The following is an 18,584-nucleotide window of genomic DNA, read 5'->3' as shown; positions in this document are numbered from 1 at the left end:
ACGTTTTGCAATGGTGGGAGCATAGAGGTTTGTTATTATGGAGTTAATAAAAAATTCACGCACACAAACAAGTAAACTTGATAGATTAAATATAGGATGCTTTTCTTATTGCTTTGACATGCATAATAATAATAATAACAATAATAATAATAATAATAATAATAATAATAATAATAATAATAACAACAACAAGCAATTAGTAACAATAATAACAAATCATTGATTTTCTATGTAATGTTATTTTTCTCTTCATTACAGATGCTAGCAATATTCTCATTGTCAGATTTGAAGAGATGAAAAAAGACCTCCACAAGTCAATAAGGACCATATCTCAGTTTATGGGTCACGACCTTGACGAGCCCACTATTAATGCAATTGCTGAGGAATGCACTTTTGATAGGATGAAGGCCAACCCTCTCCTCAACTTGGACACCTCCCGCTACACCAAAATATTTAACAAGGATCGTACTTTTATGCGTAAAGGTGTCGTTGGAGATTGGAAGAATCATCTGAGCCCAGAGCAGACAGCAAAATTTGACGCCGTTTATCATAAGAAAATAGACGGGAGTGGATTAGATTTTGGCATTTAAGCGCTTTAAAATGAACAATAATCTAGCATAGGTCATATTATTATAGTTACTATTATAATTATTTATTTTTTTAATTTTAATATAAATGGATCTCTCTGAACTTGACGATAGTACATGGTATTTCATTTAAAATGGGTATGAGAGAATTCTCTACCTTATAATTTTTATGACCTGGGGGCGAAACCCCAGGTCGTTCCTATAATCATAGATTTTATTATAGATGATCTTGCTAAAAGCTATCATAAAAAGGGCAACATTGTTCCATGCAACTTTGTGGCTACTAGTGGTCAACTCGAAGCCACAAAGATCAAAGTAGATCTAACCACGAAGTTTCAAGCTACAATGTTGCCAAGTGTAGATCTATGTTTCCGGTTGGTCGTTTACAGAGCTTGTTTTTTTTAATGTCTACCCCAAACAGCGACGTATTGTTGGATGGAGATCATTTCGTGAATGGTATACTGTTTCCTGACCCAGTGCTGAGAGAAGAGGAGTACAAGAAGGTGCTGGATTTTCCTCTCCAGTCTGATGACACCTTTGTCACCAGCTACCCTAAATCAGGGACAATTTGGACCGTAAGTCAAGTCAAACTAATCAAAGAGAAGGTCCAAGAACTCTCTGGCTCTATCTCTGGTGCCACAGTCCCACTGTCAAAGATGCATTTGGCTGATTCTGCCTGCTGGCCGGAAGAAGATGGAAAGGAGCTTGGAATGGTGAGTGACATATATAATTGTTATTATAATTATATAGATCTACTCTAGATCTGATCTATTATTAAATGATTGAAGTGTATGGGCTATAAAACTAAATGTTGCTTTAAAATAATTATTTAAAAATTTGAAATAATTATTTGAAAATTAAAATTTGCAAAAATTCCAAAGCCCACACAATGCAAAAGCACTACATTTTTATTGTTTAGATTATAAGCCTGGTTTCTGGCTGTTGTATGGATTCTGTGGTTAGCATACAATTGTTGTAGAGATATACCTTTGATTTCTATCTCCACAATTGTTGCAGCTTTGCTGTAAAAGATTGTTGCAGCTTTGCTGTAAAAGATTGTTGCAACAGTGTTGTAAAAGATTGTTACAACAGTGTTGTAAAAAAGGCTGTTGTATGGCTATATGGAAACCAAACTTTAGTTTTTGTCACAGAGCTTCTACTATACAGGCATTTACCATATCTGAAATCAGCAAATATAACACCTCTTATCATTATAAGCTATTCCGTACCCTCGTACTTTAGGGTCTCACATGCCTTACCACATGGTGCCTGGCGGGGAGCCTCATAAATCACCAGCCAAGTACATTTATGTCATGAGGAATCCTAAAGATGTCTCCATCTCCTTCCATCATTATTTCTATGTTGTTATCAAGAGGAAGAACGAGATAAAATTTGATGATTATTTTGAGATGTTTGTGAATGGGAACCCCTTATACGGGTCATGGTTTGACCACGTTTTGCAATGGTGGGAGCATAGAGGTTTGTTATAATTATGAAGTTAATAAAAAATTCACACACAAAGAACTAAAAAATATAGCAAAACATGCATAAAGAATTATACATGTTTTGCTATAATTTATTTTATTATAATAAGCAATAAGAATATTGCTTATTATAATAATTATAATAGTAATTAATAATAATTAAAAATAGGTTTATCACAATTAACTAAAACTTGATAGAAATTTTTATTGCTTTGAGTTGCATAATAATAATTAACAGTTAATAATAACGATAATAACAAGAAACAATAAATTGGTGTATCATATATTGGTACAGCATTACTATACTATGTCCCAACTTAGTTTGGACCAAGAAAAATTGGAATAGCTTTTTATAGGAATGTGGGATAAGGATGAGACTTTCACAGGTTCTTAGTCGCCCAATGCTGCTTCAAGATCTCAGGTCTTGGGTCTCTCAGCCCTTGGGAACCCTGAGAACCGGGTTCTCCCTATAAACCCAATGGCCTAGTTGTAGGACATCAGTACTGTAGGCTTGATAATACATGAATCAGTGTTGTATTAGTTAACTATAACTATAGCTAAAAGAAAATGGTATCACATAATCATAACTAAAATAAATAGTCTGAGGCTTTACTATAACTAGAACTGGAACTAAATATGCTTTGTTCTAAAGTACCATAACTAAAACTAAAATGTAAATCATGAACTAAACAACACTGACATGAATGCATATAAACTTGCTTTTTAGATATTATAAATATTAACAATAATAACAAGTCATAATATTACTTTCAATGTAATGTTATTTCCTCTTTCAATTACAGATGCTAGCAATATTCTCATTGTCAGGTTTGAAGAGATGAAAAAAGACCTCCACAAGTCAATAAGGACTATATCTCAGTTTATGGGTCACAACCTTGACGAGTCCACTATTAATGCAATTGCTGAGGAATGCACTTTTGATAGGATGAAGGCCAACCCTCTCCTCAACTTAGACACCTCCCGCTTCGGCAAAAAATATAACAAGGATTATACTTATATGCGTAAAGGTGTCGTTGGAGATTGGAAGAATCATCTCAGCCCTGAGCAGACAGCAAAATTTGACGCCGTTTATCATAAAAAAATAGACGGGAGTGGATTAGATTTTGGCATTTAATTGCTCTAAATGAACGATATTAAATCTAGCTTAGGTCATATTATTATAGTTACTATTATAATATTTATTTTTTAAATTTTAATATAGCTAAATGGATCTCTCTGGACTTGACGATTGAACAGGGTATTTATTAAAAATGGCTATGAGAGAATTCTCAATTTTTATAATTTTTTTATGCATGTATTTATGCTGTGTAGAAAGTTTAAAATGATTTTGATGAAAATTGGATTTTTAAAGAATTTTTGAAGTTGCTCCAAAATGGGGCCAAAGTCCTTGTACATGGTTAAGGGCCAAATTTTGCTAAAATTGAAAAGTAGGAAGATCTTTATTTTAATAATTTTTTCTGATACATATACATGTACTTACCTTGTGTAGGAAGTTGAGACATACCTACTTAGAGGGTATATCTCAACCTTACAATTAAAATGAGTAAATGTGCTGGCCCCAGTTTAGGAGAGCCATCACAAGATTTAGATTGAAGGGATGGATGAAATTCATTATATTTCGTACTAATGAGCTTTACAGAGTAGTACAGGGTCAGTGGAAGCAGCATCAGCTCTGACAATTCCTGATAGCTGTCAAATCTTGATCTTGTCATTTGGTGCAAAAAGTTGTTTGCTGATTATACAGTCATTATATACTTGTCTTGTTACAGTTAAGGTACATATACATGAAGTAGTTGTTGGTCACCTCTCCATTTAGGAGTGTATGAAGTAACCGCTGGCTGATGCTGAGACTTGAGCAGCTCTTTCTTGCATTTTGTGGCAGAGCTTTTTCAAGATGCTTTTCTAAGAAATCTCTTGCTTTTTCTCCAAATTAGAATAAATCATCATATTAGAGACACTAGCCTTTCTACACAATAGGCATTTTCTCTCAAGTTTTTGAATCATAATTGTCTTGTGCAGAATAATTATTTTTATGCCTCTTATATACATTTATTTAATATGGGACAAAAATATTTTGGCATTTTCTTAAAGCTTGAAGCCTTCTCTATTAAAAAATACCAATGGTTCTGTAACTGGTTTTTAGGTATAACAGATGCTTGTATTGTGTATTTTTTTACTTAGTCTAGTGAATATATTCCTTTATAATGACTATGTGGTTTGCCTTATAGTGCAGTTTGACCACTCAATGCATACAAATTAATTGTGTGTGCGTGGGCGTAGTTGCTATCACGAGGCAACATTGTTGCATGCAACTTTGTGGTTATTTCAAGCCGGCCTTCATAACTCATAAGTTCATACACAACACTATAATTAACATGTTACCAAAAATAGAATATTCTTGGCAAGATGTTGCCTCGGATGTTGCTTAATTACAACAGCAAAGGAACCACTATTTTTGGCCTTTAGAGCTTGTTTTTTTTTTATGTCTACCCCAAACAGCGACGTATTGTGGGATGGAGATCACTTCGTGAATGGTATACTGTTTCCTAACCACGTGCTAAGAGAAGAAAAGTACAAGAAAGTGCTGGACTTTCCTCTCCAGTCTGATGACACCTTTGTCACCAGCTACCCTAAATCAGGGACAATTTGGACCGTTGGTCAAGTCAAACTAATCAAAGAGAAGGTCCAAGAACTCTCTGGCTCTATCACTGGTGACACAGTCCCACTGTCAAAGATGCATTTGGCTGATTCTGCCTCCTGGCCGGAAGAAGATGGAAAGGAGTTTGGAATGGTGAGTGAAATCATGTTTGTATATCTATGGAGACATTATACTGTAGCTCTATTATTGAACATGGGCTGTAGAACTAATTGGTGCACACTCATAACTTTAGAATATTAAAAGATTTTAAATTGAAAATTATGCAACTTTGTGGTGAAGCAACTTTGTCGCCAGTACCTTTGATGTGATGAGAAGTGGAAAGTCTCTCTACTCTACTTTCTGCAACATGTTGCCCAGTGTTACTCAACCACATCAAAGGTCTGACCACAAGTTGCCAGCAACAAAGTTGCTCAGTGTATGCTGGGCTTAATTAAGCCTGGTTTCTGGCTGTTGTATGGATTTTGTGGTTAGCATGGAATTGTTGTTGATTTCTATCTCCATGATTGTTGCAGCTTTGTTGTAAAAAAAGGCTGTTGTATGACTATATGGAAACCAGGCTTTAGTTATTGTCAGAGCTTCTACAGGCGTTTACCGTATGTGGAAACAGCTTATTATAACACCTCTTATCATTGCAGGCTATTCCATACCCTCGTACTTTAGGGTCTCACATGCCTTACCCCATGGTGCCTGGCGGGGAGCCTCATAAATCGCCAGCCAAGTACATTTATGTCATGAGGAATCCTAAAGATGTCTTCATCTCTTCCCATCATTATTACTATGTCGTTATTGAGAGGAAGCACAAGATAAAATTTGACGATTATTTTGAGATGTTTGTGAATGAGAAGCCCTTATACGGGTCGTGGTTTGACCACGTTTTGCAATGGTGGGAGCATAGAGGTTTGCTATAATTATGAAGTTAATAAAAAATTCACACACAAAGAACTAAAAAATATAGCAAAACACGCATAAAGAATTATACATGTTTTGCTATATTTTATTATAATAAGCAATAAGAATATATTGCTTATTATAATAATTAATAATAGGATTATTATAATTAACTAAAACTTGATAGTAATTCTTATTGCTTTATAATAATTAACTGTTAATAATAATGATAATGACAAGCAATCAGTAACAATAATAACTAATCATTTATTTTCTACGTAATGTTATTTTTTCCTCTTTCAATTACAGATGCTAGTAATATCCTTATTGTCAGATTTGAAGAGATGAAAAAAGACCTCCACAAGTCAATAAGGACCATATCTCAGTTTATGGGTCATAACCTTGACGAGCCCACTATTAATGCAATTGCTGAGGAATGCACTTTCGATAAAATGAAGGCCAACCCTCTCCTCAACTTGGACACCTCCCGTTTTGGCAAGAAATATAAGAAGGATTATTCTCATATGCGTAAAGGTGTCATTGGAGATTGGAAGAATCATCTCAGTCCAGAGCAGACAGCACGATTTGACGCCGTTTATCATAAGAAAATGGACGGGAGTGGATTAGATTTTGGCATTTAATCACTCTACGATAATCTAGCCTAGGTCGTAATAATTATAGTTACTATTATTCAAATTTCAATATAAATGGATATCTCTGGACTTGACGATAGTATAGGTTATTCATTAAAAATGGCTATGAGAAAATTCTCAATTTTTATAATTTTTTGATACATGTATTTATGCTGTGTAGAAAGTTTGATGAAAATTGATGAATTTTTAAAGAATTTTTGAAGTTGCTCCACAATTTTGCTAAAATTGAAAAGTTGAGAAATCTCTATTTTAATAATATTTTCTATGCATGTATATGTTGTGTAGAAAGTCAAGACCATCTTCTTCCTCAGCTGTCAGTCTTCACTATCTTCAGCACTAAATGATGAATTTAAATTGACGGGAGTGATCTGAATGAATTAAAAAGAGCCGACATTTTTTTGAAAATCTACTATGCACTAAGCCCTTTTTTATAATTAAAATTCTCATTTCGTGATCAACTTGCAATATGCATTAATTTGTCACTATTAAGAATTAAACTAAAAGGACTGAAATAATTGTTGTGAAGGTGAACACTGCTACTACTACAGTCTAATAAGTTCTTTAATGATACTTCTCTAATCTATTTTCAATTGGTCATTTTCATCTTCTTATCGTCTGGCACTACTTCTTTAGCCGATGAAAGTCCCATTAATATGATGTTCCTCTTATATTCAATGCTGTTAACAAATACGTTATCTGTTCCATGTAGTCTGTCAAGGATACCCAATACACCAAAGTTCTGATTAAACCTATTATGAGAAGAATGCATTAATTTATACTATCACAGCAGCATCATACATCAAGCATGAGAATAGTGTAATAATCAGGAGTAATAGTAAAATGTAATATTTTGGCATAACCCCTGCTATAATATAGTCGATTAGCTATACTATACATAGTCACCAATAGTATTTTTATTTAAAATGGCTATGAGAGAATTCTCCATTTTAATAATTTTTTCTGATACAGTACTTGTGTCGTGTAGAGTTAGGTTTTTACAAATTTATAAAGTTGTTCCAAAATCAGGCCAAAGTCCCTGTACTATATAGTACACGGTCTCGGGCCAAATTTCGCCAAAATTGAAAAGAAGAAAATTCACCATTTAAAAAATTTCCCTGATACATATACATGTTCTTATTTTGTGTAGCAAGTTTGAACTAATTTTGATCAATTGTAGATTTTTTACAAATTTTTGAAATTGTTCCAAAATCAGGCCAAAGTCCCTGTACTATAGTATACGGTCTCGGGCCAAATTTTGCCAAAATTGAAAAGGAGAAAATTCTCAATTTAAAAATTTTTTCTGACACATATACACGTTCCTATTTCGTATTAAAAGTTTGAATTGATTCTGATCAAAATTAGATTTTTAAAGAATTTTTAAAGTTGCTCCAAAATCAGGCCAAAGTCCCTGTACTATAGCACACGGTTTCGGGTCAAATTTTGCCAAAATTAAAAAGAAGAAAATTTACCATTTAAAAAAATTTTCCCTGATACATATACATGTTCCTATTTTGTGTAGCAAGTTTGAACTGATTTTGATCAAAATTAGATTTTTTACAAATTTTTAAAGTTGATCCAAAATTGAGCTAAAGTCCCTGTACTATAGTACATGGTCTCGGGTCAAATTTCACCAAAATTGAAAAGAAAAAATTCTCCACTTTTATTACATTTTCTGATGCATATACATGTGCTTATGCTATGTAGAAAGTTTGAACCGATTCCAATCAAAATTGGATTTTTAATGAATTTTAAAAGTTGCTCCAAACCATTTTATTAAAAATGGCCCGAAGAGAATTGTTTATTTTAAATCATGATATTCCACTCTGAGTAACAATAAGTTCATTATTCTACTATAATTCCTAGTCATATTGTACATAATAAACTGACCTGCTGTGATGGAAGTCATGTGCTTCGTTAGAGGAAACAAAAGGCAAATGGTATCCACTATGAGTGTACGTTGAATTAACAAGAGCCATCACAACCCACAGCCAGACCGATCCAACGTGATTATTGAAGTAGCTTCCAAGGATGAGAGGACCGGATAGAGTGGACAATAAATTAACAAAGAAGTGCTCAATCGGATGACAATAGACGGAGGCTAGGCTGATAGGAGCTGTCCACTCGTGATGGATCTTGTGTATACGAGAATAAAGAAACCGATGATGAAATAATCTAGAAAAAAGAGAGAGAGAGGAAGGTAGTGAAGAAAGAGAAAAGCAAATTAGTATTAGCACCAATAGTGATACCACACAAAAGGATATTTTGGAGGGACTAAATTTTGGCGAATTGCTAAATTTTGATGATTGGCGAATTTTAATTTGGCGAATTTGTGGCCATGTGCCATTGAGCATGCATATAATGGCTCAAAATGGCGGATTTTTATTTTGGCAAATGGCTATCAAAACGCCAAATTCGCCAAATTTAACTACCTCCAAATTTCCTTCCATACAGTATATAGTCCATAATAATAGATTACCTGTGCATGTAATAGAACACTAGCTCAACTGATAGAGCATATACTATCAGCTGGCAGATAACTTGAGGGAATGTTGGCAGCTGATAGCTGCAACTGAGTCCCCGCCAGTAAGCAATGGGGGAGGATACTGTTAGGAAGATAAAACCAACAACATAGCTATTGAATACTGAGAGCTTGAGACACTTTTTATATTTAACTGGATCAACCTATTGAGAAAGGATAGACATTGAAGCAACAGGCAAATGAATATACAATATATGTATTTCTTATTCTCTTTGCTTTCTTACTGGAAAGTTCTTTGTGTCTTGTATCTTATACTTTTTAATAAACTGAGGTGAAGCATTGAGATCAATAAAACCAAAAAATAGGTTCGTAGAAATGTAAGCAATCGATCCAACAACAGAAGTCCCTAGAATATTATTGATTGTTATAATAATTTAGGACAGAGAACTCGTCTTACCCAGGATGTACATCATGAAAAAATTCTCATAACCGAAATTGTAATAGATATACGCCCATTTCTCAACAAAGAAAGCTTTAGACGCACCCCAAAACTCTTCCATATGCCTATGATAAATAATAATGAGTGATTCGTAATTTCAATTTGCTAACATCATCAACAACAAGCTATTATTGTTATTTAGTAAATTGTTAATTAACATTCTGACAAACCACAAAACCATTAATAGCATGCTATCAATATTTTAGATCTTACAAGGTAAATGAGTATTGCATCATTCTCAACTCCCACATGTGTATCATTAAATGGAGGTGTGATTCAAATGAAATATACGTGTGTACTACGTACATGTACATGCATAGCTTTTACTTTCAATTGCTTACATAAATTCAATTCTCAATCTAAAACTGACATTTGTCTTTACTGTTAATAATTGATGTACTACCCCAAATATGTGAATGATTCATCGTAAGTATATAGATATCAGTATCAGGTAGTATGTAACCATGCAACACTGTCATGTAGATCAGTAGATATATCTACAATGGCTGCTATCATAGATACTGGAATGCTGCTATTATATAACATTTTATATTTCAGCATTCTTGTATTAATTGTCAATGTGAAGATGCCCTAAACACATATTCCTAGCTATTTCTTTACCATAATAGTGAGTTGCTGATTGCCACAAACACTATCAAAGCTGTACTCAGAATGAATATCCCTTTCTTGGTAGCTTCTAGTGCCCCTGTTATCCTCTCACGGAACTGATGGAGAAGAAGGATGAATAAAACTTGTAAATTAACAAATTTCACCTTCATAGTTGTCCGGCTTTATAATACAGAAGACTACCCTATTTTTGAAACGATAGAGAAGTAACCCTCGAAGTATACCGAAAGGATAATGCCAAAAATTTTAATTAATGAAACGGGAAGTAATAAACCTCCCCCCAAATTGATTGATTTCAAATTTTCAACGCACAACTTATAAATGAAAATCACACTGACAGACAATATAATAATTATAAATAAACACAGACAACCTGACTAATAAAAATATAAATACTACTCTAATCCATTGCCATTTTCTTATCGTCTGGTACTAATTCTTTAGCTGATGAGAGTCCCAGTAATATAAAGTGCCTCTTGTGTTCAATGCTGTTAACAAATACGTTATCTGTTCCATGTAGTCTGTCAAGTATACCCAATACACCAAAGTTCTGATTAAACCTATGAGAATAAGAATGATGATTATAGGTGGATTAAAGGATCAAATATTGTTACAGTTCACTTTATATCTCATACCATATAGCGGGTATATTCCGTTCGAGTTTAATTTCGTTCTTTTCGTTCTCATTCCTTTTGGAACAAACATTTTCCAAACGAAAAGGGCGTTTCCTCAATGCCACGTGTGCAAAATGGCTGCTCAGAACGAAAATAAAATGAACAAAAATTTCTAATCCTGCTTAGAACGAACATTTTCCCAGACGAAATATACCCGCTATACGGTAAAACATTTTTTGTGCATATCTTCAAATAATAAACAGTAAATTTTGAATTCCTAACATTTGACCAGAATCGCTACTAAATTCTCATTTAGTACATTCAATTTCCTACATGCCCTAAGCCTACTATTTTTAGCGTCTACTAAATTTAGCTATATTAGCGAGAGAGCTTTAAACCACTAAATTAAATAGACGCCAAAATAATTATTATTCATTACAATGGTTATTATTTATAGTTAATTTGGTTAAAAACGCTAAAATTAGTAACGCTAAACATGACTTTTGCTGATTTCGCTAAAATTAGTAGACACAAATAATAGTAGGCTTAAGGTATATAAACCATGCAAACTTACTTGCTGTGATGGAAGTCATGTCCCTCGGGCGATGACAAGAAAGGCAGGTGATAGCCGCAATGAGAAAACGTGGTATTGACGATAGCAATCGCCACCCACAACCAAACTGCTGAAAGATGGTTGCTAAACCAGGTACCCAAGATTATAGGACCGAGCATTATCGGGAAAATATTACAGCAAAAGTGCTCAATTGGGTGACAATAGACGGAGGCTAGGCTGATAGGAGCTGTCCACTCGTGATGGATTTTGTGTATACGAGAATAAAGAGACCGGTGATGAAATAATCTAGAAAAAAAGAAAGAGATGGGAGAGAGAGAGAAGGTAAAAGTTGTAAATCACCAAGTAAAAGTGGTATATCATGTTTTTTTCGAGGATAATAATTTTTTGCAAATAACCTGTATCCGGAGGTTAACGAAATTAATTTTGCAAATTTCCACTATTCTGCCATCTTGTACCGTATTAAATTAATTTTCATGGGATTTAATTTCGCAAATCTTTAAAAATCCTCAAAAAAAAACACTATATGGTATTAAGAACCTGTGCATGTAATAGAATCCCGTTTCAACAGATACAGTGAATACTATCAGCTGGCAGATAACTTGAGGGAATGTTGGCAGCTGGTAGCCACAATTGAGTCCCCGCCAGTAAGCAATGGGGGAGGATACTACAAGGAAGAGAGGACCGATGAGGAGAGAATTAAAAGTCACAACTTGGAGACATTTCTTGTATTTAGCAGGATCAACCTGGAGAAAGAGATAAAAATAGAGAAAAACTATGATGCAAAACTGATAATAATTGATGCAAAAATGGATATAAAGAATGGTAGATTTTAAAATATGGCTAAGGACTGTGGGTATCACATTCAAAATTATACCAATTTTCGTTCTTACAGGAAAATTCTTGGTATCTTGAATCTTGTATTTCTTGAATATTTGAGGCCTTCCAGTGACATCGACAAAACCAAATAACATATTAATAAAAGTATAAACGACAAGGCCGTATATAGATGTCCCTAAATGTGGATTAAAAATCGATAAAAAGAAAGAGAGGAGAATTCAACTTACCCAGGATGTACATAACGAAAAAATTCTCATAACCGAAATTGTAATAAATATACGCCCATTTCTCGACAAAGAAAGCTTTAGATGCACCCCAAAACTCTTCCATGTGCCTATAAGACCAGTTAAAATCTAGTACTAATAATATATGCCATTTTACCATTGTAGTGAGTTGCTGATTGCCACAAACACTATCAAAGCTGTACTGAGAATGAATATCCCTTTCTTGGTAGCTTCTAGTGGTGCTGCTACACAAAACTGAATAGGCAAAAAGGTGGAAAAGATACAACGAAAATATATACATGTAAATTTTGTTTTGTTACCTTCATTCTTTGCAAAAAAAGGTGACAAGGGTGTGGTCAAAGTTAAAACGACCACGCCTGCTAACCCATCGTGTGGGTGTGGTTAATTAATTTGCTGAGTGATTGACAGGAGCTTCCCCATTCTGTATTCTTCACTCTATTCTTTCAATCTTCTACTCCTTTCTACTCTCTCTCTTTCCTTCTCTTTTTCCTTTTTCTCCTCGTCTACCAAGAGAAGTCAGAGCCGTCCCGTTCCATGCTAACTCGTAGCAGTACCACAACCAGCAGCAGACCAGCGGAACAGAATACTTGTTCTCTACTCTCATTCTCTCCCTCCTCCTCCTCCTTTATCACACTCGCTCAAGCGGCAGGAGCCCACCACTGGAGAAAGCTCCATTGGAGATATGGAGAGCAGTAAGAGGTGAGTTTGAGCGGATATCTTTTACTGCATCCTTCGCTAATGTGCAATAGCGCTTCGAGTAACCATAAATAAAGGTCTTCATTCAAGATTTATATTTGAAATTAGCTCTTGATATTCAAGTTATGGTGTACTTTTGCCCCATCACTGCATGTTGGGTTGTTAATATGATGGTGCATCTGTGTATGTAGTATATAGTCTTTGATGTTTATCCTTTCTTTCATGTCTTTGCTATTTCCCCTCATCCTTTGACCACTTTCATTTTGTTTTTACTCTCAATTTATATCTTTATTCTCTACATCATGTCTCTATTTCTCTCTCTCTCTTTCAATTGTCATTTTCATTGTTGCTTTCTGCAAGTACATCTGTTCATTTACATGTACTTGTATGTAAATGCATGTATCTACATGTAACTATGTAATGACTTTATGTACATGTACATGTATTTGGAATAAAATGGTATTTGGGGTAAAATGCCCTCTCCTTTTATCTCATGTTAATGCTTCCTCCCTCCCTCCCTCCCTCTCTCTTAATGTTTTGTAGTTTTGTTTATATTTGCAAACAGGCCCTACTGATAAACATGTGTCAACATTATTTCATTATGGCAAAAAGTATATAATGTTTTCAATGAGGAATTCTTAAACGTGTAAAGCAGTAAATTATTTTAAAATTGTCGGCGTAGGCGTAGTACATATTCCAGCATGCGTGCATACCCCACTTTGTCTTAACTCCATGCTTGACCAAAGTCATTGCTGCATAGCCATTGGTATGCCTAGTGACTTATTATACATATGCATGCATGTGTATATACTCCATAGTCATACTCTGATATCAAGTTGTAGTTGTTGTGCATGCGCCTATGGAGAATGCGTCAAGTGTTAATGTGTTTTATTGCAGCTGGTGTATTGTTGGGGAGGACTGAACAGTATATACACCTGTGCCTAATTGACCATGCACCCTCAATTTCTTTTACACATACACCCCCCTCTCTCTCTCTTTATAGCTTCTCCCTCTTCCTTTCTATTCAATATCCTTCTTTCCTTCTGCTTTCTTTGTGTATCGGATTACTTAATCAGTTCCATTTCCCTCCAGAAAGAGATTCATCTCTCCCACCATGCAATACCCAATCCACCCTTATTTATACAACCCTCTAATACATGTATGTGCATGGACCTCATACTGTGCCTGTATACATGTATGTAGTGAATGTTGTTATTTCAGATCTTAGTCATACACAGCTGCTGCCATTGGGTGCTTGTCACTGACAAGTACATGACATCAGAAGTAATTACATAGCCCTGTACAACTTCCCCTTGAAAGTATCTTTCAGTGCCATCTCCTCCAAATATTATGTTTTGCTCTAATGCATTATTACCATAGTGCCTGTTTTGCTCTCTATCTGTTGCCATGCAACCTGGAGTTGTTTGTCTTATCTATCAATTTACTCTTCATTCATGGTGGTATGGCACATTAGCAAGTGCTTATTAGTGACTGTACAGAGAGCTATAGCTGTCTCTATATTAACTGTTTACTTAAGAGAGAAGGTGTGAGAGGGAGGGAGAGGGAGTCCCTTAAACTATAGTAAATTTTGAGTAAGAGGGATTTAAAAGGAACACTTGCTGTAAGATGATGTCATTTTTCTATGTAAGTTATTATCATAACTGTACTCAGAATATGACTGATGGAGTGTGAGGAGAGCTGCACTATAGAGAGAAGAGAAGGGAAATAAATAAAATAAACAGACCATTATTACATGTACCTGTACAAGCACATTTGTTAACAAGACTTTGTCATCATTTATTCCATTTATTTTTACATCATGGTGTCCATGTACAGAGACATGTAGTTCTCTATAGACATAATGCACTTGATTTTAATGTCCTCTATTGATCACTGTAACTCACTATAAAACTAACACTCTTTACCGAAGGATTTGCAAGCCAACAATTAAGAAAAAGTGTATGAGAGTACATCCATGTACATGTACATTGTACATCTACTTTTAACATTAACTCATGGCAGTAAGAATTACACATAGTAGACTTTACAGTGTTCTTATGCATGTATTTTTCCTACTATTAGTATTACAATAGTGTGTGGTGTAATACAGTGTACAGTATACTATAAAACCAGTACTGTACATGTATAAAATGTACATTTACACATATGCAATTTCTGTACTGTATTGCATTGGGTTGCTTTATTATGTGTGTGGCCGTATTTCTGCATATCCTGAAACTGCATGTTGATTCTAGTGGTTAGAGTTGATCTCTTGATAAACTGTGGGTTGTCTTTTTAGGCAAAACATTCACATAGTCATTATATTGAATAAACATTGGTTTTGTGCGCCCGCTTGTGTCTGTGTGTGTGTGTGTGTGAGAGAGAGAGAGAGAGAGAGAGAGATAGATAGAGTTCACTAGCTCTTTCTCTCTCTCTCTTTCCCTTTTTCTAATGGCTTACATGCTTACATGTACACATGTTCTTTCTCCGTGTTTACTCTTGCAATGTAACCAAACTGTCAGTTATTGTCTTAAGGGTTCAGTTCAGTTTTTACAGTACGTACCCTGAATTGTGCTCACTTTACTCTCTCTCTCTCTCTGCTATTTTTAAAGCAGCTGCTCTTTTCCTTTTCATTATTTGCCAACACTGCAGTCTCAGCATACACAATCACACACACACACACACAAACAACAACTCGTTGTAGATTGTCTTGTGAGAAAATATGTCAGAAATCATTGGTCTGTGTTGGATTTGTGTTGCGAGTTGTTTAATTGTTAAACATTATGGCTATATAATCTTTGTGTGTTATTTGATGCATGTGTGTGTGGTTGGGTAATGGGGTCCTCCTTCTTCTAAACCTTTCATTTTGGTCCCACCTGCCTGTCTCTCTGTTTATCACCTTCTAATGTCTTTCTGTCTATCACCTTCTAATGTCTTTCTGTCTGTCTTTTATCTCTTCCCTTTGTACTTTCTTGTTCTATACTCCCTCTCCTCTCCCTCCCTCTCCCCTCCCTCCCTCCCTCTCCCCTCTCCCTCCCTCTCCCCTCCCTCCCTCCCTCTCCCTCCTCCCTCTCTTTCTCCCTCCCCCCTCTCTCTCTCCCTCTCCCTCTACTTTTGTGTCCTGTTGTTATTCATTTCTTTATGTGTGTGTGTTGTGGTTACAACAAATGAAATTATTACATTATTACATTGCGATCCTTATACTCCGTCTATACCAAATGCTAGGGGAAACTCTATCGTCTAATAAACATGTAATGTCTACTGTACACACATCTACATGTACATGTACATGTGCAGCGTGTAAATGAAGCAAATGAAGAAAGTCTGTACCTATACTATGGATGAAGTACAGTTTTGTTGCTGTAGTATATGTAGGATTCATTCACTCTTGTTATAATAAAATTGAAACTTGGCCTCCTTATTAATTAACAGCTGGTAATACATTCAAGTCCAAAACTTTCTATTTATGGCTAATAACTATACATGAGTATTATCTTATTATCAATACATGTACTGTACATGTACATGTACATGTGTTTGCCATTTGCTGTATGTAATAATAGAAACGAAAAGTTGGCCTACGGCGGTATGAGCGATTTGATCCAAAATGCATTTTTATAATTGTAATACAATTACATTTAATGCATGTATGATATTACATTATCTTTTTATCAATTTTACAAGTACATGTACATGTACATTTGTATCCTCTTGAAGCCATTCACGTTGGTATTTGTAATTTTGTACGATGATTTGTCGATGAAGCTTCCTGTTTGGTTGGTGGAATTGTCACTATTAAGGAATGATTTTGCTCATTAAGGAAGTAAAACGATTTTAAGAGAGAGTTTTGAGGTCATAGCATGAAGTTGAAAGACACCATAAGCCTCATTTTTTTACAAAGAACCTGCATGTTTACTGTGTACATGTACATGTACGTGTACATTGATCTGATTGTATTTGCACACAAACCTTCATGTACATATAAGTACATGTACACGTATAACTGTATGGTTTATATGCACATGCATGCATGCACATACATGTACATGTATCTCATTATTTTTGGTAAAAGATTTTTTTGTTGTACCAATAATTAGTGAATCAGTAAGTGTCATGATTACTCTTTATTTGTTGTATACAAACAAGCTAATCACAATTAGCTATACTCTGTAATATCATATTGTGTCATATTTTTACTAAACCCTATCTCTTCCTCTTTCCTTCTCTCCTTTCACCTTCTTCTTACAATGCTCTTATTCTCCTTTCGCTTCCTCCATTTTCTCTCCTCCTCTTCTTCCCTAGATCTAAGCAGCATAGAGAGTCCTCATCCTCCAAACGGGACAAGAAAGCCTCCTCTAGCAACAGAGATGTGAGTTATCATTAATATTCGATGAATACTGGTCTTAGCTATTTAGTCAAAACTGTGTAGTGAGTATTGAAAGACTGGGAGTGGCCTGGTTTTTGTGCTTGGGAGTAGAGGCTGGCTATGGTGAAGCTAAGCCCTTTGTCAGTATATAGCTGTGGGCTGTCCTTATGATTGATTGAGAATAGAGAGCTACATGTAGAACACAGCTGGTCAATGGGGAGGGGGAGAGGGAGAGAGAGAGAGAGAGAGAGAGAGAGAGAGGGAGAGGGAGAGGGAGAGAGAGAGAGAGAGAGAGAGAGGGAAGGAGAGAGAGAGAGGAACACAAAGACAGAATGCCTTCAATTAGCATCGTAATGATTAATACCCATTTCTTGCAGCTGTTGCCTTTGTACTGGTACATGTGTATCCTATATTGAATCCCCATACGGTCCTGTAGTATGGCTCCGAAGTATAGCCCTCAAATCATCTTATATGCATTTGAACAAACCTGAACAACATGTCAACATGATTATATAATGACTGTACAAGTATACGCCTTATCTCTCTTGTCCCTTATCTTGGTTATGGACTGGTCGTGTATATATATTATAATATATATTATTCGCTATCCCTTCTTTTAATTTGTCCCACTACTTCATGGTTAATCCCTACACTTTCTTTTTCACTTTCTTTTATTGTCATTCTTTCTGGACCTCAAAAGTATATACATGTACATGTATGTGCATGGAATATACATGTGTATAGTTACAGTACACCATGTTCAAATAACATGTTACATAAACCATAGTTTTGAGGTGAGTAGTTATCCCAAGATGTCTGCCCGAGGCAAAGCCAAGGGCAGACAACTCGGAGCTCAGGCTTTACGTTACTGATACATACATGTATATATACATGTACCTCAAACCATAGTTTATATAGTACATGTATGTCATTCTCTCTTTGAACATTACATGTACATGTACATGTAAATTGCCTCCTGTACTGTTCTCTCCCTCTTTCGTTAATTTCCTTAATTCTCTCCCACTCTTTTTGCTTTTTCCCCAATCGTCCTGCCCACTCTCCTACTGGCGATGTATGCACGTAGTCTCTAGTTTACTAGTCTCTTTGTAGTAATTATAGTATTCTTAGCGTTCATTAGTCTGGGAATTAAGTTGTAGTACGTGAATGTGTAGAGTGTCATTTATCATGAATATGCTATATGAGAACTTTGATACTAGTAGTGTAATTATTATTATGTATTTTGTTTCTTCTATCTATTCCTCTCCCTCCCTCCCTCTCCCTCTCTCTCCTCTCTCCCTTTCTTCCTCCCTCTCTCCCCCCTTTCTCTCCCTCTCTCCCCCCTTTCACTCCCTCTC

At 35.3% G+C, this 18,584-nt stretch overlaps 6 protein-coding genes across 6 annotated transcripts in view; 4 read left to right on the top strand and 2 right to left on the bottom strand.

The window, feature by feature from the left end:
* The window catches only part of LOC100635485 (sulfotransferase 1C4-like), a 1,175-nt gene extending 878 nt beyond the window's left edge, over nt 1-297 (top strand). The window contains exon 3 of the mRNA XM_019997099.1: nt 259-297. Within this exon, the coding sequence (XP_019852658.1) occupies nt 259-297 (39 nt within the window). The remainder of the gene's footprint in view (nt 1-258) is intronic.
* Nucleotides 298-918: 621 nt separating this feature from the next.
* Nucleotides 919-3,317, top strand: LOC100635356 (sulfotransferase 1C2A-like). Its single transcript, XM_019997130.1, has 3 exons — nt 919-1,300; nt 1,805-2,066; nt 2,875-3,317. Exons 1-3 carry the CDS (start codon nt 953-955, stop codon nt 3,204-3,206), a joined length of 942 nt encoding a protein of 313 aa, XP_019852689.1. The 5' UTR covers nt 919-952; the 3' UTR covers nt 3,207-3,317.
* Nucleotides 3,318-4,499: 1,182 nt separating this feature from the next.
* On the top strand, nt 4,500-6,359 carry LOC100635231 (sulfotransferase 1C2A-like). Its single transcript, XM_011405910.2, has 3 exons — nt 4,500-4,883; nt 5,387-5,648; nt 5,949-6,359. Exons 1-3 carry the CDS (start codon nt 4,575-4,577, stop codon nt 6,278-6,280), a joined length of 903 nt encoding a protein of 300 aa, XP_011404212.1. The 5' UTR covers nt 4,500-4,574; the 3' UTR covers nt 6,281-6,359.
* A 400-nt stretch (nt 6,360-6,759) lies between these two features.
* On the bottom strand, nt 6,760-10,136 carry LOC100635108 (fatty acid hydroxylase domain-containing protein 2-like). Its single transcript, XM_003386897.3, has 7 exons — nt 10,044-10,136; nt 9,892-9,995; nt 9,229-9,335; nt 9,056-9,177; nt 8,769-8,974; nt 8,180-8,464; nt 6,760-7,041 (listed from the first exon to the last, which is right to left on the bottom strand). Exons 1-7 carry the CDS (start codon nt 10,047-10,049, stop codon nt 6,879-6,881), a joined length of 993 nt encoding a protein of 330 aa, XP_003386945.1. The 5' UTR covers nt 10,050-10,136; the 3' UTR covers nt 6,760-6,878.
* Nucleotides 10,137-10,147: 11 nt separating this feature from the next.
* Nucleotides 10,148-12,514, bottom strand: LOC100634984 (fatty acid hydroxylase domain-containing protein 2-like). Its single transcript, XM_003386896.3, has 7 exons — nt 12,467-12,514; nt 12,304-12,401; nt 12,150-12,256; nt 11,976-12,097; nt 11,623-11,828; nt 11,086-11,370; nt 10,148-10,457 (listed from the first exon to the last, which is right to left on the bottom strand). Exons 1-7 carry the CDS (start codon nt 12,470-12,472, stop codon nt 10,298-10,300), a joined length of 984 nt encoding a protein of 327 aa, XP_003386944.1. The 5' UTR covers nt 12,473-12,514; the 3' UTR covers nt 10,148-10,297.
* An 85-nt stretch (nt 12,515-12,599) lies between these two features.
* The window catches only part of LOC109582423 (AF4/FMR2 family member 4-like), a 22,035-nt gene continuing 16,050 nt past the window's right edge, over nt 12,600-18,584 (top strand). Inside the window, exons 1-2 of the mRNA XM_019997124.1 lie at nt 12,600-12,866; nt 17,166-17,232. Of these exons, the coding sequence (XP_019852683.1) occupies nt 12,850-12,866; nt 17,166-17,232 (84 nt within the window). The 5' untranslated portion in view covers nt 12,600-12,849. The remainder of the gene's footprint in view (nt 12,867-17,165; nt 17,233-18,584) is intronic.

This window comes from Amphimedon queenslandica, unplaced genomic scaffold (assembly GCF_000090795.2).
Source record: "Amphimedon queenslandica unplaced genomic scaffold, v1.1 AMPQUscaffold_13384, whole genome shotgun sequence".
Taxonomy (NCBI): Eukaryota; Metazoa; Porifera; class Demospongiae; order Haplosclerida; family Niphatidae; genus Amphimedon; species Amphimedon queenslandica.
The sequence above is the reverse complement of the archived record's forward strand: the minus strand, read 5'-3'. Positions and strand labels throughout refer to the sequence as shown.